Source organism: Acinonyx jubatus, chromosome B4 (assembly GCF_027475565.1).
Source record: "Acinonyx jubatus isolate Ajub_Pintada_27869175 chromosome B4, VMU_Ajub_asm_v1.0, whole genome shotgun sequence".
In the NCBI taxonomy this organism is placed as follows: Eukaryota; Metazoa; Chordata; class Mammalia; order Carnivora; family Felidae; genus Acinonyx; species Acinonyx jubatus.
Genome location: NC_069387.1, coordinates 118,108,196 through 118,130,145, shown reverse-complemented (window position 1 = coordinate 118,130,145; position 21,950 = coordinate 118,108,196). Strand labels below are relative to the sequence as shown.

Below are 21,950 nucleotides of genomic sequence, written 5' to 3'. Positions count from 1 at the left end.
CTTGACTTCGACTGACATCTTTGTCTGACAGTAACCAAATTTATTCATCTTGGACCTTACCCTGAGTTCTAAATTAGGTACATAATTGCCTGCTAAACATATCTATTGGATGGCTAGTGGGCAGAATTTCTTTCATATTTTACACGCAGTTCCTCAAAAAATCCTGTTGGCTTTGTGCTCAAAATATATCTAGAATTTCACTACTTTTCATGCCCTCTACTATCACCACTATAGCTTAAGTCTTGTACATCTCCTGCCTCCTGCCTGGTTTCCCTGCTTTTTTCTTTGCCTCCATATTAGTCTGCTCAGGCAACCATAACAAAATCCCAAAACTGGGCAACTTAAACAACACATATTTATTTTCTCAGTTCTAGAGGCTGGAAAGTCTAAAATTCTGGCCGATTCTGTTTCTGGTGAGAGCTCTCTTTCTGGCTTGTAGATGACTGCCTTCTTGTTGTGTCCTCAAATGGTCTTTTGTGCAGAGAGAGAGCGAGCGAGCGAGAGAGCTCTGGTGTGTCCAACTCTTATAAGGATACAAATCCCGTGAGAAAGGTTCCTACCCTTATGACCTCATTTAACGTTAATTACTTCCAGAAATGCCCTGTTTTCAAATACAGTTGCACTGTGGGTTAAAGGTTCAACATATGAATTTGGGGGTAAGGGGTGGACACAAACATTCAGCCCGTAACAGATTCTTTACAATCTGTTTTTAACAAAGCAGCCATTAAACTAAACCAGATTATATCACTTTACTGCTCAAAAAACCTCCAGTGGCTTTCCATCTCACTTGGAGCAGAAGCCAAATTCCTCACAGTGGCTGACAGGTGTCTTATACAACTTAGTTCCACTGCCTTTGAAGCCACCTCTAACTATCCTTTGCCATTTTTTCACTTAGCTTAGCCCTAGTGGTATTGTTGCTCTTGCTGGAACATACCAGGTAAGCTTCTGCCTCAAGGCCTTTGCTTTACTAACCCACATGACTTCTACCTGTGCTTTCTTCAGGTGTCTGGTCAAATGTTACCTTACCAGGGAAGCCTTCCCTGACCTATCTGACTCACCACTCAAGCAGCTTCTTTTCCTTCCCTTTAACTGAAAATCCATCTTCCCTATTGGGACACCGTATTCCCACCAGCAATCTCAGGCCAGGCTACTAGGCACTATGCTACATAAACAAGACGATTTGTTCCCTGTCCTCATGGAGTTGAAGGATTAGTAGAGAAAACAGGAACTAAAACTATAAATGAAAATTACCAATTGTATTAGTGCCATAAAGGAAATACACTGGTTGCTATGATTTTGAATGAAGGCATGGGGATGTCTCTCTTAGGATGTGCCACTTAATTGGTCCTAGCCCAAGATGGTTTATAAGAAAGAGAATATACATAGAAATTGAATGAATACTCAGAGAATTTCTGGAAAAAGGAAGCATTATAAGAGGGGTGCAAGATAGTACAGTTACATATAATCAGTCATTTACCATGTATTTATGGGGTGCCTGCTTTGTGCCAGGCATTGCCTACTATGTGCCAGAGAATATAGTAGTAACAGAATAGAAATTGTGCCTACAGAAGGGAAGATGACTCTATAAAGGTATGGAGTAAAGAACAGTGAGATATGGGAGAGGAACTCAAAGTTATAGCAGTTCACAGGAAATTTCTTTGGTTGGCTGTTTTATTGCCAGGTTGTGGAAAAGTGTGTATTTTTATGTAGAGTGCAAGGATCCAAAGAAGAGACTGAAATTGAAGACGCAAGAGAAAGGGTGAAGATACTTCATGAAATTCAAGAAGTGGCAGGACGTGATAGATAAGAGCAAAGTAGAGGATTAGCTGTAAGGAGGATAACAGAAGAAAGGACAGGTAAAGACAGAGGCTGGAATTACCTTACGTTAAATAGGAAAAGTCTGCCTTTGAATAGGAGGAACATTATTTCTGAATTATTTGAAGACACATTTCTCTTATGCCACCCCCCTCCTCAATCTGAACTTTCTTATAACCTTCAGCTGTTCTTCACATGATGTTTTTCTGTCTTTTGTCATTTGGGACCCTCTTCTCTGGGTACATTTCAATCTGCCAACGTGCCTGTAAAAGTTTATTACCTACAGTTGAACATTGTATTCTAGCTATAGTCTAGCTAATGCAGGATACAAAAGAACAGTTTCTTCCCAGCTTCCTCTGAAATCATGTGCAGTAAAACCTTGGCTTGTGAGGATAATTTGTTCTGGAAATGTGCTTGTAATCCAAAGCACTTGTATATCAAAGCAAATTTCCCCATAAGAAATAATGGAAACTCAGATGATTTGTTCCACAACCCAAAAATATTCATATGAAAATGATTAGTTCTGTAACATATTACAAAATATAAAGAAAAAAAACCAAATTAACCTGCATTTACCTTTGAAAACCTTTATGGCTGGTGTGAGGGAGACAAGAAAGGAGGGTTATTGGGTAGGATGACTTTCACTGTCACTAGTGGAATCACTTCTATCTGTTGGCTCAGTGAAATAAGTCTTTTTCTTTTCATGCAACTTTAACAGGGAACTTATCCAGCGACACTTGCTTTTGCTTCCTTTTGAGGATTTCGCAGAAATGTGAATTGCACTGTTGTGAAATAGATTCATCACTCTCATTGCTACAGCCTTATTTGAGTGGTGCTTTCCTACAAAATTTTGCATTGTTTCCCACGTTTCACACATGTCCCTAATCTCATTTGTTTTTTTTTTTTTTTCTCCAACGTTTATTTATTTTTGGGACAGAGAGAGACAGAGCATGAATGGGGGAGGGGCAGAGAGAGAGGGAGACACAGAATCGGAAACAGGCTCCAGGCTCTGAGTCATCAGCCCAGAGCCCGACGCAGGGCTCGAACTCACGGACCGCGAGATTGTGACCTGGCTGAAGTCGGACGCTTAACCGACTGTGCCACCCAGGCGCCCCTGTCCCTAATCTCATTTGAAGTGTGGGATTGCTCCACCTTTTTTTCCTCCTGCTCTGCAGATGTAGACTTATAAAATCTTGCAATTTCAGCCATTCTCATACCTGATTTATACTTCTCGATGACTTCCGTCTTCACTTCCACTGTAATCATCTCCTTCTTACTGCCTGTCTTTTCAACCTTTTCCTGCATGGCCATTGTATATGCTCCCTTGGATGGTGACTACAGTGCAGTATTAATAAACTCTTGTCATACACTGTATTTAATGTAACTGGCAATAAGGCAACAGAGGAAAGGGTCTATGTCTGTAGGCAGCCTGACCTAGAATGAAGCAGAGCCTTCTTAAACTTATTCTTGTATGGAAAAGTGAAGGACCGTCTGTCAGTGCTTTGAAGTGACAAAAAATACACTAGTGCTAGTTTTGGGCATCTTCCAACGTTCTGAAAATCATTGATTTCTGCCAAACATCATGGCCTGAGACCAAGCATCTGAGCTTGGGAGATGATCACCCAGAGTCTGCAGCAAGACAGAGAGAAGAACTATTGGCTCAGTTGTGATCACATGCCATTTGGCATCACTTGTTACTTGTATTACAAGACATCGTTTGTTAAATTAAAAATTATTAGAAATGTTTGCTTGTCTTGTGGAACATTCACAGAACAAGTTACTTGCAATCCAAGGTTTTACTGTATTTATAAAGGCTAAAATGTTCTTATCTTTTAAATTCTTTTATCCTAAGAGATGCCCATAGGGCTAATTGGTACTAGCCAGGGTGCCTGTGGTTGTTACTGCCGAGTTAAATGCCATTCTAGTTGGCTTTTCGTTATCTCCATTGAAGTTATCTTTATTCACAGGTTCTTATTTCTTACAATAGTTATGGGTCTTGCTTCTCATAGTTTTCATCTCCACTGGTACCTGTGCTATTTTCTCTACTGATCACCACACAGTCTTTATAACTTGTCATCTTTGTTCTGTTTTCTCCTTTAATAAAGAACTGGTCTTCCTTTATCTGGTCACTCTCTTTTGTAAGCTCAGGAGGACTATGTTAGAGTGTTAAATTCAGAAGGGGGAACCAGTGCAGACAAGCTCTGACATCTCTACATCTCTTTTCTATCTGCTGTTTTGGCAGTCTGGTGGAATACATAACCCAAGAAACCATTTTAAAACACCTTGAAATTCTGTATAAGATATAACAAAGATCTCTTTATATGTGTGATTGAACTTCCCACAGAAGCCACAGGAATACATAGGGCTAAAAACAAAAAGGAAAGAAAAACTCTGGACTTAAAACATGGTTTCACCCTTTCCTATCCCTTATCTTGTTTTTTCAGCTTTGGTGCTACTGAGATTTGGCCTTAATAGACATTTCAAATCAATAAGCTAATTTCTTTTGCCTTCATCAGCAATTCAACTATTGACATTACTATGTATATCATTTTATTTTCTGTCTTAGCTGTTTTCATTATAACTTGTGTTCAGAGGGATTTTTCTTTAGCAGTGCTGAGATATGAGTGCTTCATAGCTCATTACTGGATAAATTTTTAAGTGTTACTGTATTATCAACCACATAACTATCTGTTTTATCTATCTTGGAAATTATATTTTATTTTATTTCGCTTTATTTAATTTCATTATCTTATTTTATTTTTTGAGAGAGAAAGAGAATGCATGCAAGGAGGGGAGAGGCTCAGTCGAAGAGAGAGAGAGAATCTCAAGCAAGCTCCACACTTAGCGCAGAGCCGACGTGGGGTTAATCTCACAACCCTGGGACCATGACCCAACCTGAAGTCAAGAGTCAGATGTTCAATCAACCAAGCCACCCAAGAGCCCTGGAAATTATGCTTATTTTAAATGATTAATTCAAAAAATGGAGAAATATAATCCATGAGAAAAGCAGTACCAAAATCCTGGGGTTGAGAGGATTTGGGTTCACCTATTTCGGTGCTATTTCTTTGTTATTTCTTTGTATTCCACTTGCTTAGCACATGTTTTGGACTAAATATTATTTCATGAAAATACAGTTTTTCAAGATTTGGTGAGTTATGGATTATAGATTTGGAATAGAGCACTGAGAATGGTACTAATTTGAATGAGGGTGATAGACGCAGACTCAAGGTAGGGTGTGGTAAACTGGAGAATATTCTGTAATTAACCTGTATTTTGATAAGGAAAAGTTCATAGATGTGACATATTTAAATTTCATACTGTTTAGGATTAAATGTGATACCAGGAAATGGTTCCTGATATCACTGTTTACCTTAAATTTATGAGGACAACCCATTCCATTTTGACAGTTCTCATGTTCTCTTACTAATTACAAAGAAGCTAATAACCTTGGATTTGGAAAAATTGATTAATTTTTTTTCACACTAAAAATATGTTTATCATCTGCTAACCTTTTCTAGTTTTATTCAAGGAGTCAGGGTCTCCTTATCCATTGTATAAAAATACTAGTTCTATTTAACATAACCTTTTTTTCTTGGAATAATGTAAAGGAGATTATCTATGCACACATACACACACTATATATATATATTTATGTATAATTTTAAAATATTAAAATCATTGAGACTTTTAAAAAGTTTTCTATGATCTTTAAGTATGTTCCTTCTATCCCTACTTTCTCAAGGGTTTTTATTAAGAAAGGGTGCTGGATTTTGTCAAAGGCCTTTTCTGCATCGATTGACAGGATCATATGGTTCTTCTCTTTTTTTTTTGTTAATGTGATGTATCATGTTGATTGATTTGCGAATGTTGAACCAGCCCTGCATCCCAGGAATGAATCCCACTTGGTCATGGTGAATAATTCTTTTTATATGCCGTTGAATTCGATTTGCTAGTATCTTATTGAGAATTTTTGCATCCATATTCCTCAGGGATATTGGCCTGTAGTTCTCTTTTTTTACTGGGTCTCTGTCTGGTTTAGGAATCAAAGTAATACTGGCTTCATAGAATGAGTCTGGAAGTTTTCCTTCCCCTTCTATTTCTTGGAATAGCTTGAAAAGGATAGGTATTATCTCTGCTTTAAACATCTGGTAGAACTCCCCTGGGAAGCCATCTGGTCCTGGACTCTTATTTGTTGGGAGATTTTTGATAACCGATTCCATTTCTTCGCTGGTTATGGGTCTGTTCAAGCTTTCTATTTTATGAAAAGCCCACAGGTAACATCATCCTCAACGGGGAAAAACTGAGAGCTTTTTCCCTGAGATCAGGAACACGACAGGGATGCCCACTCTCACCGCTGTTGTTTAACATAGTGTTGGAAGTTCTAGCATCAGCAATCAGACAACAAAAGGAAATCAAAGGCATCAAAATTGGCAAAGATGAAGTCAAGCTTTCGCTTTTTGCAGATGACATGATATTATGCATGGAAAATCCGATAGACTCCACCAAAAGTCTGCTAGAACTGATACATGAATTCAGCAAAGTTGCAGGATACAAAATCAATGTACAGAAATCAGTTGCATTCTTATACACTAATAATGAAGCAACAGAAAGACAAATAAAGAAACTGATCCCATTCACAATTGCACCAAGAAGCATAAAATACCTAGGAATAAATCTAACCAAAGATGTAAAAGACCTGTATGCTGAAAACTATAGAAAACTTATGAAGGTAATTGAAGAAGATTTAAAGAAATGGAAAGACATTCCCTGCTCATGGATTGGAAGAATAAATATTGTCAAAATGTCAATACTACCCAAAGCTATCTACACATTCAATGCAATCCCAATCAAAATTGCACCAGCATTCTTCTCGAAACTAGAACAAGCAATCCTAAAATTCATATGGAGCCACAAAAGGCCCCGAATAGCCAAAGTAATTTTGAAGAAGAAGACCAAAGCAGGAGGCATCACAATCCCAGACTTTAGCCTCTACTACAAAGCTGTAATCATCAAGACAGCATGGTATTGGCACAAAAACAGACACATAGACTTATGGAATAGAATAGAAACCCCAGAACTAGACCCACAAACGTATGGCCCACTAATCTTTGACAAAGCAGGAAAGAACATCCAATGGAAAAAAGACAGTCTCTTTAACAAATGGTGCTGGGAGAACTGGACAGCAACATGCAGAAGATTGAGACTAGACCACTTTCTCACACCATTCACAAAAATAAACTCAAAATGGATAAAGGACCTGAATGTGAGACAGGAAACCATCAAAACCCTAGAGGAGAAAGCAGGAAAAGACCTCTCTGACCTCAGCCATAGCAATCTCTTACTCGACACATCCCCAAAGGCAAGGGAATTAAAAGCAAAAGTGAATTACTGGGACCTTATGAAGATAAAAAGCTTCTGCACAGCAAAGGAAACAACCAACAAAACTAAAAGGCAACCAACGGAATGGGAAAAGATATTTGCAAATGACATATCAGACAAAGGGCTAGTATCCAAAATCTATAAAGAGCTCACCAAACTCCACACCCAAAAAACAAATAACCCAGTGAAGAAATGGGCAGAAAACATGAATAGACACTTCTCTAAAGAAGACATCCGGATGGCCAACAGGCACATGAAAAGATGTTCAACGTCGCTCCTTATCAGGGAAATACAAATCAAAACCACACTCAGATATCACCTCACGCCAGTCAGAGTGGCCAAAATGAACAAATCAGGAGACTATAGATGCTGGCGAGGATGTGGAGAAACGGGAACCCTCTTGCACTGTTGGTGGGAATGCAAATTGGTGCAGCCGCTCTGGAAAGCAGTGTGGAGGTTCCTCAGAAAATTAAAAATAGACCTACTCTATGACCCAGCAATAGCACTGCTAGGAATTTATTCAAGGGATACAGGAGTACTGATGCATAGGGGCACTTGTACCCCAATGTTTATAGCAGCACTCTCAACAATAGCCAAATTATGGAAAGAGCCTAAATGTTCATCAACTGATGAATGGATAAAGAAATTGTGGTTTATATACACAATGGAATACTACGTGGCAATGAGAAAGAATTAAATATGGCCTTTTGTAGCAACGTGGATGGAACTGGAGAGTGTGATGCTAAATGAAATAAGCCATACAGAGAAAGACAGATACCCTATGGTTTCACTCTTATGTGGATCCTGAGAAACTTAACAGAAACCCATGGGGAAGGAAAAAAAAAAAGAGGTTAGAGTGGGAGAGAGCCAAAGCATAAGAGACTCTTAAAAACTGAGAACAAAGTGAGGGTTGATGGGGGGTGGGAGGGAGGGGAGGGTGTGTGATGGGTATTGAGGAGGGCACCTTTTGGGATGAGCACTGGGTGTTGTATGGAAACCAATTTGACAATAAATTTCATATATTAAAAAAATAAATAAGTTTTCTAATTGCATTTTTAACAGCAATGATAATACTCATTATTTTATAAGTAAATAAAATGCTTTTTAAGTCTTATTTGTTGTTTATCTTGTTTAGCATTCCCAATAACCCTATCTAGTTTTAATACTTTCTTTATTTACAAGCTATATGAATTTTCAAAGATATTAAGTGATTTCCCTAAAGTTATATAGCAACTGAAAGCTAAACTGTCACAGGAACCCAGGTCTTTTACATCTGCTTCCTCCTGAAGAATTGTTTATTTATAGTGAAGTTTACATAATTTCATTTCCCAGAATAGTCCATTTTAGTGCCTACAGTGCCCACTCTACTGTATCAGAGTATCTAGGAAACCAAATGAGTACAAAAAAAGTAGACATTATTGTTATATTTTTATTTTCTTAAAAAATTTTTTTAACATTTTATTTTTGAAAAACAGAGAGAGACATGGTGTGAGTTGGGGAAGGCAGAGAGAGAGGGAGACACAGAATCTGAAGCAGGCTCCAGGCTCTGAGCTGTCAGCGCAGATCCTGAAGTGGGGCTTGAACCCACAAGTGGTGAGATCGTGACCTGAGCCAGAGTCAGCCACTTAACTGACTGAGCCACCCAGGTGCTCCTAGTGTTATATTTTTAAATATTAGATTTAGCCTTCTCTTAATCATTCTCTATTCAACATTACTTCTTGGACCTCTAGTCCTTCTGAATTAAATTCATGGAAATTCTCTTTTTAAGGATCTGTAGTAACCATTGTTTGAAAATGTCTTTATTTTGCTCTCATTCTTTGAAGATAGTTTGGCTGGCTATAGAATGCTAGATTAGTAGTTATTTTCTTTTGACACATGAAGATATTATACTTTCTTCTGGTTTTATTGTTTTTGTGGAGAAGCCAGCTGTGGATCTAATTTTTATTTTTAGACAGTTTTTTCTCTTAGGAAATTTTTAAGGTATTCTCATTATCTTAGGTGTTCTGTAGTTTGCTGTAATATATTCACAATGTATTCTTCTCACTTAACCTTGTTTGGTATTCCCAGAATTGAATATTAGTATCTCATTAATTCTGGAAAGTCTTTAGTCATTGAATTACTTATTCCTGTCCTCTTCTTCTAGAACTGAGTCTTACTCTATTCAGTGTTTTACATTTTCCATCTCATGTTTCTTTGAATTGCATTATGTACTTAAAAAAAAAATCCACCATCCAGTTCAGTACTTTTTTTTCCCAGCTGTATCTTATCTGTTATTAAACCTTTCTATTTAAAATATTATGTTTTCCATTTTTAGAAGTGCTATTTAGTTCATTTCAGATCTGTCCAGTTTTAATACTCCTTTTGTTCTTTAGTTATATTTGATATCTTCTTTTCATGGATCATATATATTTTTTATATTCTGTAGCTGACCATCACATAACATGAAGTTTTTATAGGTTTTATTCTTTTATTCTTGCTCATGGCTTGTTTTCTTTAATGTTCAGTGATTTCTGATTTTGAATTTGTGTTTCTTAGAGCTTGATCTGTTGGAACTCTCAGAGGCCTGAGTTTAAAGTGTATTATTTTCACAATGGATTTGTATCTGTTTCTGCTAATAAGCATTTATATTTGCCTTGGTACTACAAACCCAGGATCACTTAATTCTACATTTTTCACTCAGGATTGGAGGGTTAGGGGAGCACAGAGATTGTGTAATTTTGATCCCAAGACCATGTGAGGGCAGAACTGTGGTTAGAAATTCTTAGGGGGAGGGTGTTATTTTTGCTACTACTGTACTCCACTTAGAACTATGATCTAGATAGGAATTTTTAATTTCTCCGTCTGTGCAACACATTTATTATTTTTTTTAACTAAGGATGTTGTCCTTTACAGATTTTAAGTTTTATTTTTTTAAAGTAATCTCTGTGCCCAACATGAGGCTGGAATTCATGACCTCAAGATAAAGAGTTGTATGCTCTCCCATTGAACCAGCAATGTGCCCTCCAGAGGTTTTAGATTTTTGCAGGAGCCCTTGATCTATCTCTCAGCTTTCTTGGGCTTCTTTGTCTCCTGCCCTCTTGCACCTTGAGTAGCTGGTTAAAGCCCAGGCACTAGTCTGCCATGGATTGGCGGTTTGCCTGGAACAATTTCCTGCTCCAGTACTAAAGCCTTGGGTTCATAGTTTCTGTCCCCACTTCCCTTCCCCAGGCTCTGAGGAATTCCGTTATTTTTCCTTTTCTTCCCTGTATTTAAAATGTAGTTTAGTTTTTCAGAATATTTAAGGTATGCTATTCCAGGAAGAGTTTTTCTAACATAAAGTCCAAATTTTTTTAAGAGTGGAAGGAAATAAAATTAGTAATCAGAAAATTGCTTGGGAAACACAATAAGAGTGAAAAGAATTAGATTATTTCAAAGGGTATTTTTCAGAGAGTCAAAAAATAATGTATTTGTACCCCATATTGAGATTATTTCTTAAGGAGCTGAATACATTTCCGTAGTTTATTTTTCCTTTTGTACAGTTTTATAAAATATTTATAAATTATTTTTATTTCCATTTTTTATTAGTGTCTGTACATATCATGACAGTCAAACTATAATTCAGATATATTGCAGTCATGCTTTTTTTTGAAGATAAATTTAGATCACATTGATTCCCATTCTCCTTAGTAATGCATTTGTAAATCATTTTAGAGTGGGTTAATTATGCAATAGGATTTTATTGATTAACAGAGCTTTTACATTATATATTATTTTATAATGATATTTTTACTTTGAACTGAGGTTAGAATCCCACAGTAGAGATCAGTTTTAGTACAAGGAGACAGAATTGCCATAATGACATTATTCAATTTAACACACATACACGTATGCAGGAGGACCTGCATTGGATTTTGTTCTTAGAATTTCTTCTTTTATTCCATAGTACCTTTCTGTCAGGGTGTGCTTAGATTACAGAGAATATGTACAAATACATAAAGTCACAGGATTTTTTTTAACTTGTAAGCATTCCTAATGCAACTGTGCTTCTTTCTCTTTTTCCTTTTTCTTTTTACTTTTCTTCTTCTTCTTCTTCTTTTTTTTTCTAGACAGAAAAGGGGAGTGCACTTCATGAAGCAGCTTTATTTGGAAAGGTGGATGTTGTGAGAGTTCTGTTAGAAACAGGTAACTATTGTGATTCTCCATGGAGCTTTTTCTGCCAAATACAATTTCTATTTCAGGAGTAGACAAAGGGAAATGGCACAGTTCTTTCATAATCACCCTTACTTTTTACCTTTACTCCACATTGCAAGTGCATATTCATATCACATAGAATTGAGCCTCAATGTTTAGATAAAATTAATATAAATGTGCACCTTCCTTTACTCAATAGACTTGTCAGTAACAAGCTTTTAGAAATTACAATTGTATACATTGAAATCACATTGAAATATACTAGAGAAATTACCAAAAGGAATAATAATTCTCTGCCTTCTACAAGAGAGAGGAACTGATCCTTATGAAATCATGACAATTGCTCGGTTTATCGAAAACATAATATTTCCCTAGATTATTATATTGGGAACTGTGATTAATAGTGTTCCCTATCTTTAAGGCATATTTACCTTGTTATTTCATCAACTGAGTAGCTATTGTTTGTAAGCTGCAATGATTTAAGGGAATGTTTTAGAGGGAATGCTTTGAAGGTATAACAAAGAGGCTTATTTGTCTTCATATGTATATTATGAATAAAATGAAATAAAATTGGAACTGAGGTTGGATTTTTTTAGGATCAAAAAGCATGGGTACAAATTCATACTTGGAAACTATTGATGTGAGTCTTTTGTGCTACAGACTACATTTAATGTATTTATTTTCTGCTGTAAAAAAATGGAAAACATTAGCTGACTGTGGCATTTTGGTTGTAGTTATACTGAGTGAAAATTTCATGTACATTTAATTTGGACATGTAACACGGTGATATAATAAATGTGTTATAAGCAACCAATTACATATGTGCTGGTCACACATTTCTACACAAATTTAAGCAAATACTTAATAATCTTATTATGATGACCTAACATTTGAAGCCGGATTCTGAAAACTGGCTTTGTTTGCAGTTAGATGTTTAGAAAGTTTATAAACTTTTTTGGGGGTCAGTGAAAGTTATTTGTTACATGAAAATAAGTTCTTTAGTACAATAAATATTTTTAGAATTAAAATAATTCCAAAGGTGTTTTAATTACAGAACAAGAAGTTTGCTCACCAGGTAGATGATTGAATGTTGTTTACATTGAGTATAATCTTACGTAAATAAATATGAGATATTTGACTTTGTAGCTGGACAAATAGTATTTGGACAATAGTTCAAAATAATCATGCTTTTTCAACTTTTGTGAATACTTAAGTATTCTAAGACTGTTGTTATATTATGCACATGATACATCATTATTTAAAATGTTTTTACCAAATTACACAGAATATATATATCACAGGACCATTATACTTTAGGAATTCATGTTATAAATCAATAATATTTTTCAGCTTGATAGTGTATCATTTAAATAGCTATAATCCAAACTGGTTATAATTCTAAAAAACAGTTTGGGGCGCCTGGGTGTCTCATTCGGTTAAGTGTCTGACACTTGATTTAAGCTCAGGTCGTCATGATTTCATGGTTTGTGAGCCCCATGTCGGGCTCTGTGCTGACAGTGTAGTGCGGAGCCTGCTTGGGGTTCTCTCTCTCTCTTTCTCTCTGCCCCTCCCCTGCTTGCATGTGTGCTCTCTCTGTCTCTCAAAATAATTAAAAAACAAACAAACACACACCAATCTTAATGATTGGGTCAGTGCCCTTTAAGACTTAATTCATTGTCAAGAGTGTTCCTTCTCTTTGGTAGCAGTAGACCTCCACCTTATTTCTTTCTTTCTTTTTTTTAATATTTTTTAACGTTTCTCTATTTTTGAGAGACAGAGAGCAACAGAAAATGAGCAGGGGAGGGGCAGAGAGAGAGGGAGACAGAATCCAGCAGGCTCCAGGCTCTGAACTGTCAGCACAGCCTGACGCAGGGCTCGAACCCACGATCTGTGACATCATGACTTGAGCCAAAGTCAGACGCTTAACGGACTGAGCCACCCAGGCGCCCCTCCACCTTCTTTCTTACTAAAATCGTGTGTGTGTGTGTGTGTGTGTGTGTGTGTGTGTGTGTGTCTAGGGTTTTAATTTTTTCTAAAAATCACTTTCAGTGCTTGATCTGTATATGTTTGATACTAGAACAGTTATATGTTGACAGTATCTTCTGATGACACTTCAGTGGTGTACATCTAGTGGATTTTTCTTTTTCTTTCAGGAATTGATGCCAACATAAAGGATAGCTTAGGTAGAACTGTCTTAGACATTCTGAAAGAACATCCATCTCAGAAATCTCTCCAGATTGCAACACTCTTACAAGGTAAACAATATTGAATGATGGATGAATTTGCCTTACAGTTAAGATTAAATTAAATCTACCATAGTTTTCTCTTGAGTTTTTGAGTTAATGTTTACTTTTGAGTGAACTTATTTACATTTTTTTCTGGTAACCCTTAAGCTAAATAATAATACTTCTTAATGTTTTATTTCTGTTTTAAACTAATCAGTATTTTAAGAAAAGCTAAAGTGGTTTTTCACTCATTTGCTATTAAAAGGGTTTTTTTAATCCATATAGCAAATATGTACTTATGAACTTGAAGATAATAAGCCTATAGGGTGATGATGATTAAGTATTATCTTACACTTGAATAATGCTTTACGAATTTGCAGTTTTTTTTTTTATTATTTTGCCTGTTTTCTATAACTTTGTGAGATAGATAAGTCTGATATCATTATTCTCCTTCTTTCACATGAGGGGAACTAAAGCCCCAAGAGGCTGATATATAACCTATTCTAGGTGGTTAGAACTAGTACATAAATATTGGGTTAACAACAAAAATTGTACTTAACTGGAAGAATACAGATTGTTTCCTCCTTAATCCAGGAGTACAAGATGATTCGGTCTTGCCAGGCTTTGTTTTTGATAAAGGTCATTAAGTAACTGTATAGTTAGTGCAGCATTAGGTGTCCTGAAGGTTTGACAACCATGTAGGTACTAGTTTTTCATTGTAGGATTGTATACGTCCTTACTTGATCTAAGACTTTTAATGGGATTTAGATTTAAATACTTTCCCTTTTGGGACATTTGGGCTCAACAAATGAGTGGATAAAGAAGATATGATTATATACATACACACACACACACACACACACACACACACACACACACACACACACCCAATGGAGCGTTACTCGGCAATCAAAAAGAATGAAATCTTGCCATTTGCAACATGGAGGGAACTAGAGTGTATTAAGCTAAGCGAAATTAGAGAAAGACAAATATCATATGACTTCGCTCATATGTTGAATTTAAGATATAAAACAGATGAACATAGGGAAGGGAAGCAAAAATAATATACAACAGGGAGGGGGACAAACCATAAGAGATTCTTAAATATAGAGAACAAACTGAGGGTTGCTGAAGGGGTTTTGGGTGGGGGGATGGGCTAAATGGGCAAGGGGCATTAAGAAGGACACTTGTTGAGATGAGCACTGGGTATTCTATGTAGGGGATGAATCACTGGATTCTACTCCTGAAGTCATTGTTGCACTATATGCTAACTAACTTGGATGTAAATTAACAAAAATAATACATAAATACATAAATACATAAATAAATACTTTCCCTTTTTGCTTTGTGATTAGGCCTGACATGTCGTATGTTCCCTTAAAAACCCAGACATTGGGGCACCTGAGTGGCTCAATCAGTTAAGCATTGGACTCTTGATCTCAGCTTAGGTCTTGAGCTTAGGGTTGTCAGTTGGGCTGTGTCAGTTGGAGCCCTGTGTTGGGCTCCATGCCTAGCGCTAAGCCTACTTAAAAAAAACAACAACAAAATAACAAAACAAACAAAAACCAAAAAAAACAAAAAACAGACATTTGTTCTACCCTTTCCAGTTAGCTTCTACACTGCTCAGTGGTGATTATCCCCTGATTGTTACAGATTGGTGGCAAGTGTAAATAGGGGAGGAAGCTGGGATTGTTTCCTTGGATGTCAGTTGGGAAGTTGAAGAACAGCTTTATCCTATGAGAGATAAATGAATTAAAACCAAGTCAGGCAGGTGATGCATAGATACAGGAGTCAACAAAAGCCAAGAGGGGTAAAAAAAATGTGCTACAGGAGGTCATTCATGCTGTCTTCTCTGTCTTCAAAACCTGTCAGGGAAAGGAAGTCCCCTGCAATTTTCTCGTTAATAAATAACTTAATTACAAGTCAAGTGCTTATAGAGATAAATCAAAATACATGAGTAGCTCTTCATATTAATTCAAATCAGATTGAATGAAAGCTAAAAAAAAGAAAAAAGAATGGTACATAACATTTTTTCTTGCCCTTCTAGGTGCTTTATATTTCATATTGAACTTTTGTATCTAAATTTAAAAAAAACCCTGAGGCTTGTGAATATTATGTCTTTTGGGAAAAGCAAAATAAATGTCCACTAAAAAGAGGGTATGACATAATTCTAGACATTTACTGCATTGATTTAACTTAAATGAAAGTGTTATTACATAGGAGTTAACTATCTGTGTTCTCTTAAGTGGTCAAAATTCATTACGTATGCCAACTTGTGTTAGGGTATATGGGACATCTTTGAATTTTTAAAATTATTGGCGGGTTTTAGAATGTAAATGTATTATCTATATCTTTGCATTCCTGGGTTACACCAGTGGTACATTTTAAGTTTTATGAAAAATTCTTATTTCACTAAAGCCAATTTAGAGTAGATAAAATTACTATTTGTGTCCTGGAGGAGGAATTCACTTTACATAATTACTGCATTTGGTCAAAAAATTTAAGGATAGAATTCCATAGGTTTCTTTCTTTTCCTAGTAGAATTTTCCTAGTAGAAATGCCCTTAGGTAGAAACTGTTTGGATAGTATGAAGACACAATTGTTTGGAATGAGAACAAACTTTTTTTTTTTCTTTTGTCTTTTTTTTTAACTTTATTTTTTATTTTTTAAAATTTACATCCAAATTAGTTAGCATGTAGTGAAGCAATGATTTCAGGAGTAGATTCCTTAATGCCCCTTACCCATTTAGCCCATCCCCCCTCCCACAACCCCTCCAGCAACCCTCAGTTTGTTCTCCATATTTATGAGTCTCTTCTGTTTTGTCCTCCTCCCTGTTTTTATATTATTTTTGTTTCCCTTCCCTTATGTTCATCTGTTTTGTCTCTTAAAGTCCTCATATGAGTGAAGTGATATGATTTTTGTCTTTCTCTGAGTGACTAATTTCACTTAGCATAATACCCTCCAGTTCCATCCATGTAGTTGCAAATGGCAAGATTTCATTCTTTTTGATTGCTGAGTAATACTCCATTGTATATATATACCACATTTTCTTTATCCATTCATCCATCGATGGACATTTGGGATCTTTCCATACTTTGGCTATTGTTGAGAGTGCTGCTAAGAACAAACTTTCTTAACTAGTTTTTAAGAAAAAGATTCCTTCTGAATAAAGTGTAAGTAAAAGATCACTATGGGGAAAGATCAGTTGATTTAATCCTTTAGATGGAGACTACAAACTAGCCACTGTGAGCTGAATGCTTTTGGCAGATAGCAGATTGATTTTGTTTAGATTAAATATTTTTGGCCACACTGTGTTTCCATAAAAATTGAATTGGCTTTCAACATTTACAAATGTAGGGTTTCAGCTAAAACTTCAGAGTTTTGTTGGTTTCTCAAAAAATGCAGGCTTTTATTTTACTTTACTGTCGAACTTTGGATGGGGCACCTACTTTCTGGTTAATCATGCTCCACATGCTTTCTGTTTTCTCCATGATAATGGGGCTGAATATTTATTGACATTTATCCCTGCATTCAGATGCTTAGAGTGAGATGTTTTCTCGTCCCATGTTTATCTGGCTGTGCCTCTTATTAGCTGTATGAACATGGCCAAATTAAAATCCTTCTCCTTGATCCCCCACTTATTCTCTGTCTCTCTCTCAAAAATACATAAACATTAAAAAAAGTGGGGGGAGGGCCTCCTGGGTGGCTCAGTTGGTTAAGCGTCCGACTTTGGCTCAGGTCATGGTCTCACAGCTCATGGGTTCAAGCCCTGCATTGGACTCTGTGCTGACAGCTCAGAGCCTTGAGCCTGCTTTGGATTCTGTGTCTCCCTCTCTCGCTCTGTCCCTTCCCTGCTCATGTTCTGTCTCTCTCTCTGTGTCTCAAAAATAAATAAACATTAAAAAAATTTAAAAAAATGAAATCTGATCCTTGAGTTGTCATCTTTAAAACAGATTGTAAGAGTGTGTGTCATTGTTTTGTGAGGATCAAGTGAGTTAATTTATATTACTTAGAACACTGCTGGGTGACATATTTAAATTTTGGCTGCTCTAATATTATTATGTCTTCATCCAAGTTACAAAAATGAGAGATAGGCTGAGTGTGAAATATTACTTTAGGAATAATAGGAGAGAATGTTATTTCTTTGTGGAAGTAAAGCTTAATGTGAAATTATGCTTGTCTTACAAGAGTAAACACCATTATAAACTTCATTCATGTTACCTAACTGGTTGTGGTGTCCATTGAATTTGATGTTCCTGTTTAGGTATCAAGTCTATTCAAAGCATCTTTAAGATGGTTTTAAATCCTCACGTAGAATACACTTAAGGAAACTAAGGGTGTTATTTTATCTTTAACAGGTGAATTTATTTATAACAGGTGAAAGAATGTGTCAAATTTAGTTTCCACAAAAAGAGTTTATGAGTCTCTTCCAAAATATCTTTTAAATTTTAATTAAAAAGATTTAAATTAATAGCTCATCATCAAGTTCTTTCAGTTTTTTTGGTTTTTTGAAGTTTTTTTAAAAACTTAGGATATATTTAGGATATGAGGAAATAAATGAAAAGCTGATCACCAGAAGTAAAACATAAAGTTTAGTTATTTTAAAATAAATGAATTCGACTATGTAATTTCAAAAACTTGTATACACAGAATATTTAGAAGGTGTGGGAAGATCAGCAGCCCTTGAAGAACATGTACATGAAGATACAACACAAGAAATACATATTTCATCTCCTGTTGAATCTCCTTCCCAAAAGACTAAGAGTGAGTAGTTAATTATAAAGCCCTATAAATAACACTAGACCTTTATGTCCAAATTTGTTCTATACGTACAAAAAGGCTAACACTTGAAAATTTGAGGCCTAGTAACTTATATCTTATACTTTGTATTTTATCCATTTTTCAGTTTATTGAACTCTTCTATTCGTCAGGCCCTATTCTTGGCCGTGACACAGTAGCTAGCAAAATTAGCAATCTCTGCTGTCATGATATATACATGGACTAGATATTTCACACTAGATTTGTTTTCCAAAGTGTATTTTTAATGTAGAATAAAAATATTGATATCTGGATTATAACAGCTGGAGTTTTATTTTTTCCTAGAAGAAATTAGAAGTATAAAGTACCTTTCTGAGAATGATTAGAAAAACGCATATTTGCATGCAACCTACAAAATATTCATGTTTTGACAGATGATGCATATTATTTATCTGTTACTTCTGTGTTTTTCCTTTATGTCACATAACATAATTTTAGTTTATTACTTATATAATTATTTATCTAAATACATTCTATTTCTTTTTATTGAAACTAGGATGTAGGCTCCCAGCACCATTTAAAATTTGTTAATGAATTCTGTCATATGAAAGATTATTAAAGATTAAATGTTATAATGAATGAAACCTTAGGAATTGTAATTCCAGATGTTTTTATGTAATATGTATAAATGAACCTTCAACACTTATTTCTATTTTGAAAAAGAATAATAATAGGCAAAATTGGGATTTCTCCTTGTCTTTTAATTTAGTCTTTTCATTCTTGCGTTAATTATGGTTCAGTACCTTGTTTTCAACATATTTTCTGATTTACTTAATGTTGTTTGTCATGAGTTCTGTCACTATACTAGTCATAGTTTTATTAGTTAATAGGAGATTTTAGCAATAGCCTTTCTTAAAACTTTGAAAAAAATTACTGTCTTCTTATAGGTGAAACTGTGACTGGAGAATTATCAAAACTCTTGGATGAAATAAAACTCTGTCAAGAAAAGGATTATTCTTTTGAAGATTTGTGCCACACAATATCAGACCACTACTTAGATAATTTGAGCAAGATTTCAGAGGAAGAACTTGGGAAAAATGGAAGCCAGAGTGTAGTAAGTAAGGGGGGAAGGAAGACAATGTGTCTGTCTTTGCCAATTCAATGTGTATCTAAAAGGCAGGGATTTGTGCATTATCCTATCTTCAGATTCTGCCAGTGTCAAATGTCAAATTCCCTATTGCTCTTTTCCTGATGTTCATTGGTATTTTACTCTCACTGCATGTGTAGGGGAAGGACTGCTTTGATAAATCACTGATAGTTTGTGATGATCTTGCTGCTGTTGACTTGCTTAATACATGAAATCATAGTTTCTTTGATTATGTTCTTTAAGTCTCACTGAGCATGATGATAATTGGTTTCCAAAGAAAGAAAAAAAATCTTCCTTTTGTCTTTCTTCCCCAAGTTCTCTATGAATTTAGTCTACTCCATCTTGATTAAAGACAGAGCTGGGCTATGTGTGTATGTTCCCCAGTCACTCTGTATGTTATGGTAGGAGAGAGACATTTTGGAAAATTTGACCTCCGTAGTTTTATAATCTTAGTCAAATCCCTTATGCAACCTACAAGCTCAGAATCTAAATCATGAGTTAGAGATTACTGATCATTTGGATTTCTATATTAACACAACAGCAAGAAAAACTATAGAGCATCGATCAGTTTAAAATTAAGATTTGTATACCTATTTTGTGTCATATAGAGGTAGGATTTATAGGGTGTACTGGTATTAAAGGAAATGCATTATTATAACATGAAATCTTTACTCACTTTTAGAACTTAATTTGTTATAGAAATATTATGCTTTCTTCAAAAGCTAATAAGAGTGTATTGTGTTAAGTATGTCATATTATTTATGAAAACTAAAAACATTGCCAAGTATAGTGACTATAAAGAGAATGTTTACTTCATTTAACTACTTACTGTGTGCTGACCCTTGTTTTCCAGCATAGTCTAGCTCCATGGCTAGTCTTACTCCTTTTGTTTTGTTTTTTTTGTTTTTTTGTTTTTGTTTTTGTTGCACTGTCTTCTTTAAAGCATTGTATTATTGGCTCCAGTAAAACTCCTTATGAATAATTATGATTAATTACGTATATACTGAAGTAAATACATGCAAGTTTTACCAAATGAAATTTTTATATTAATGAAATATTTACTGTAGTGTCAGTGTACTTTAATGTCAGGACAAAATTTCCTGTTTAAAAATCTAAAACTTATATATTATCTCCAAATTACAAACCAATTACATTTCAACATTTCCTTGAAGGTTGGTTACAAGTTTTTCTTTTCTTTTTTAATTATTTTTTTGAAGGTTGCTTACAAATTAAAACATATTTATCCTGTATAAATATAATGTGTGGTGTTTAGGTTTTTAGGTTTGTTCCTAAAGATTTCTCTAAACTGACTATACCTCTGCTCCTCTACTTCTAAACCCACAAATTTCTGAAAGCCCTAGTTTTCTCAACCAGTGGTTTCTAAACTTTTGTTTTCTTGGTTGTACATACCATAGCAAACGAATTTTAAGTAAATCTCCCAATTACATGTATTCATAAATGATGTATATCTATTACTATTTTAAGAATTTGTGCTATAAATTAGGTATATACTACAAGAGAAATTCAAGTAAGAAGGATACAGAATAAGTGTAAATAGAAGCTCTATTTTTTTTTCCTTTTAACTCATTGAGTATCTAGTGCACCCTGGGGTCTGCACTGCACACTTTACTTGGAGACCAGGCTTACAGGTTTCATGTAGTGATAGCAGGGATTTTAGTATTACGAAGGTAACATAGTTTAGGGGAACGTGGTCAAATATTTTTTTTGTAAGTCTAAGACTCTATTGTGATAGTAGCAAGAGAGAAATTAATGCTCATAAATTGAACTGAATATCTTACAATTCAAGCATCCTTTCATACAAGAAATCACTCTTTGTTCCTGTGATAAACCTTATATTGTGTTCCTTGAAAGTATTGTCGTATTAAATAATAAATGTTACATGAGGCAGAAAAGCAGAGGGTACATATGAGTAAGGCAAGTAGTTTGATTTATCTGAAATTATTGATAGAGTTTATAAAGGGAGAATATGGGAGATAAAATTAGAAGGATAGGTTGAGGTCAGGCCATGGATGATTTTGAATGTCAGGATAAGAATTTTGGTATTTATTTTTTAGAAAGCGAGAGAAATCTAAAGGATTTGGGGCAGATAAAAGTAATCATTGGAAGTGTCCTTTCAGAAGATTAATCTAATAAAAACTTGTTATCAGTGTTTAAAAAGTAATCTGATTACTTTGACCCTTCTCAATAGTCTGTGTTTCATTTGGGTTCATTTGCATTTGTTGAATATTTCTGTTCATCAAAAATGTTTTTTCAGAGTTTGTCATGAATTGTACTCTCAAATTATGCAAAAAATTAAGTACTTATAGATCACCTAATATAGATGTTTGTTACCATGTTGTAAGTTATAGGATTTATTTATTTATTTATTTATTTACTTACGTATTTATTTAGAGAGTGTGCATGCACTCACACGTCCACAGTAGGGGGAGGGGCAA

At 35.1% G+C, this 21,950-nt stretch overlaps 1 protein-coding gene across 13 annotated transcripts in view; it reads left to right on the top strand.

The window, feature by feature from the left end:
- The window catches only part of ANKS1B (ankyrin repeat and sterile alpha motif domain containing 1B), a 1,063,758-nt gene that overhangs the window by 181,268 nt on the left and 860,540 nt on the right, over positions 1–21,950 (top strand). For all 13 annotated transcript variants that reach the window (XM_027071024.2, XM_027071022.2, XM_053226641.1 and 10 more), the window contains exons 5-8: positions 11,280–11,355; positions 13,518–13,619; positions 18,240–18,353; positions 19,295–19,461. In XM_027071024.2, the coding sequence (XP_026926825.1) occupies positions 11,280–11,355; positions 13,518–13,619; positions 18,240–18,353; positions 19,295–19,461 (459 nt within the window). The remainder of the gene's footprint in view (positions 1–11,279; positions 11,356–13,517; positions 13,620–18,239; positions 18,354–19,294; positions 19,462–21,950) is intronic.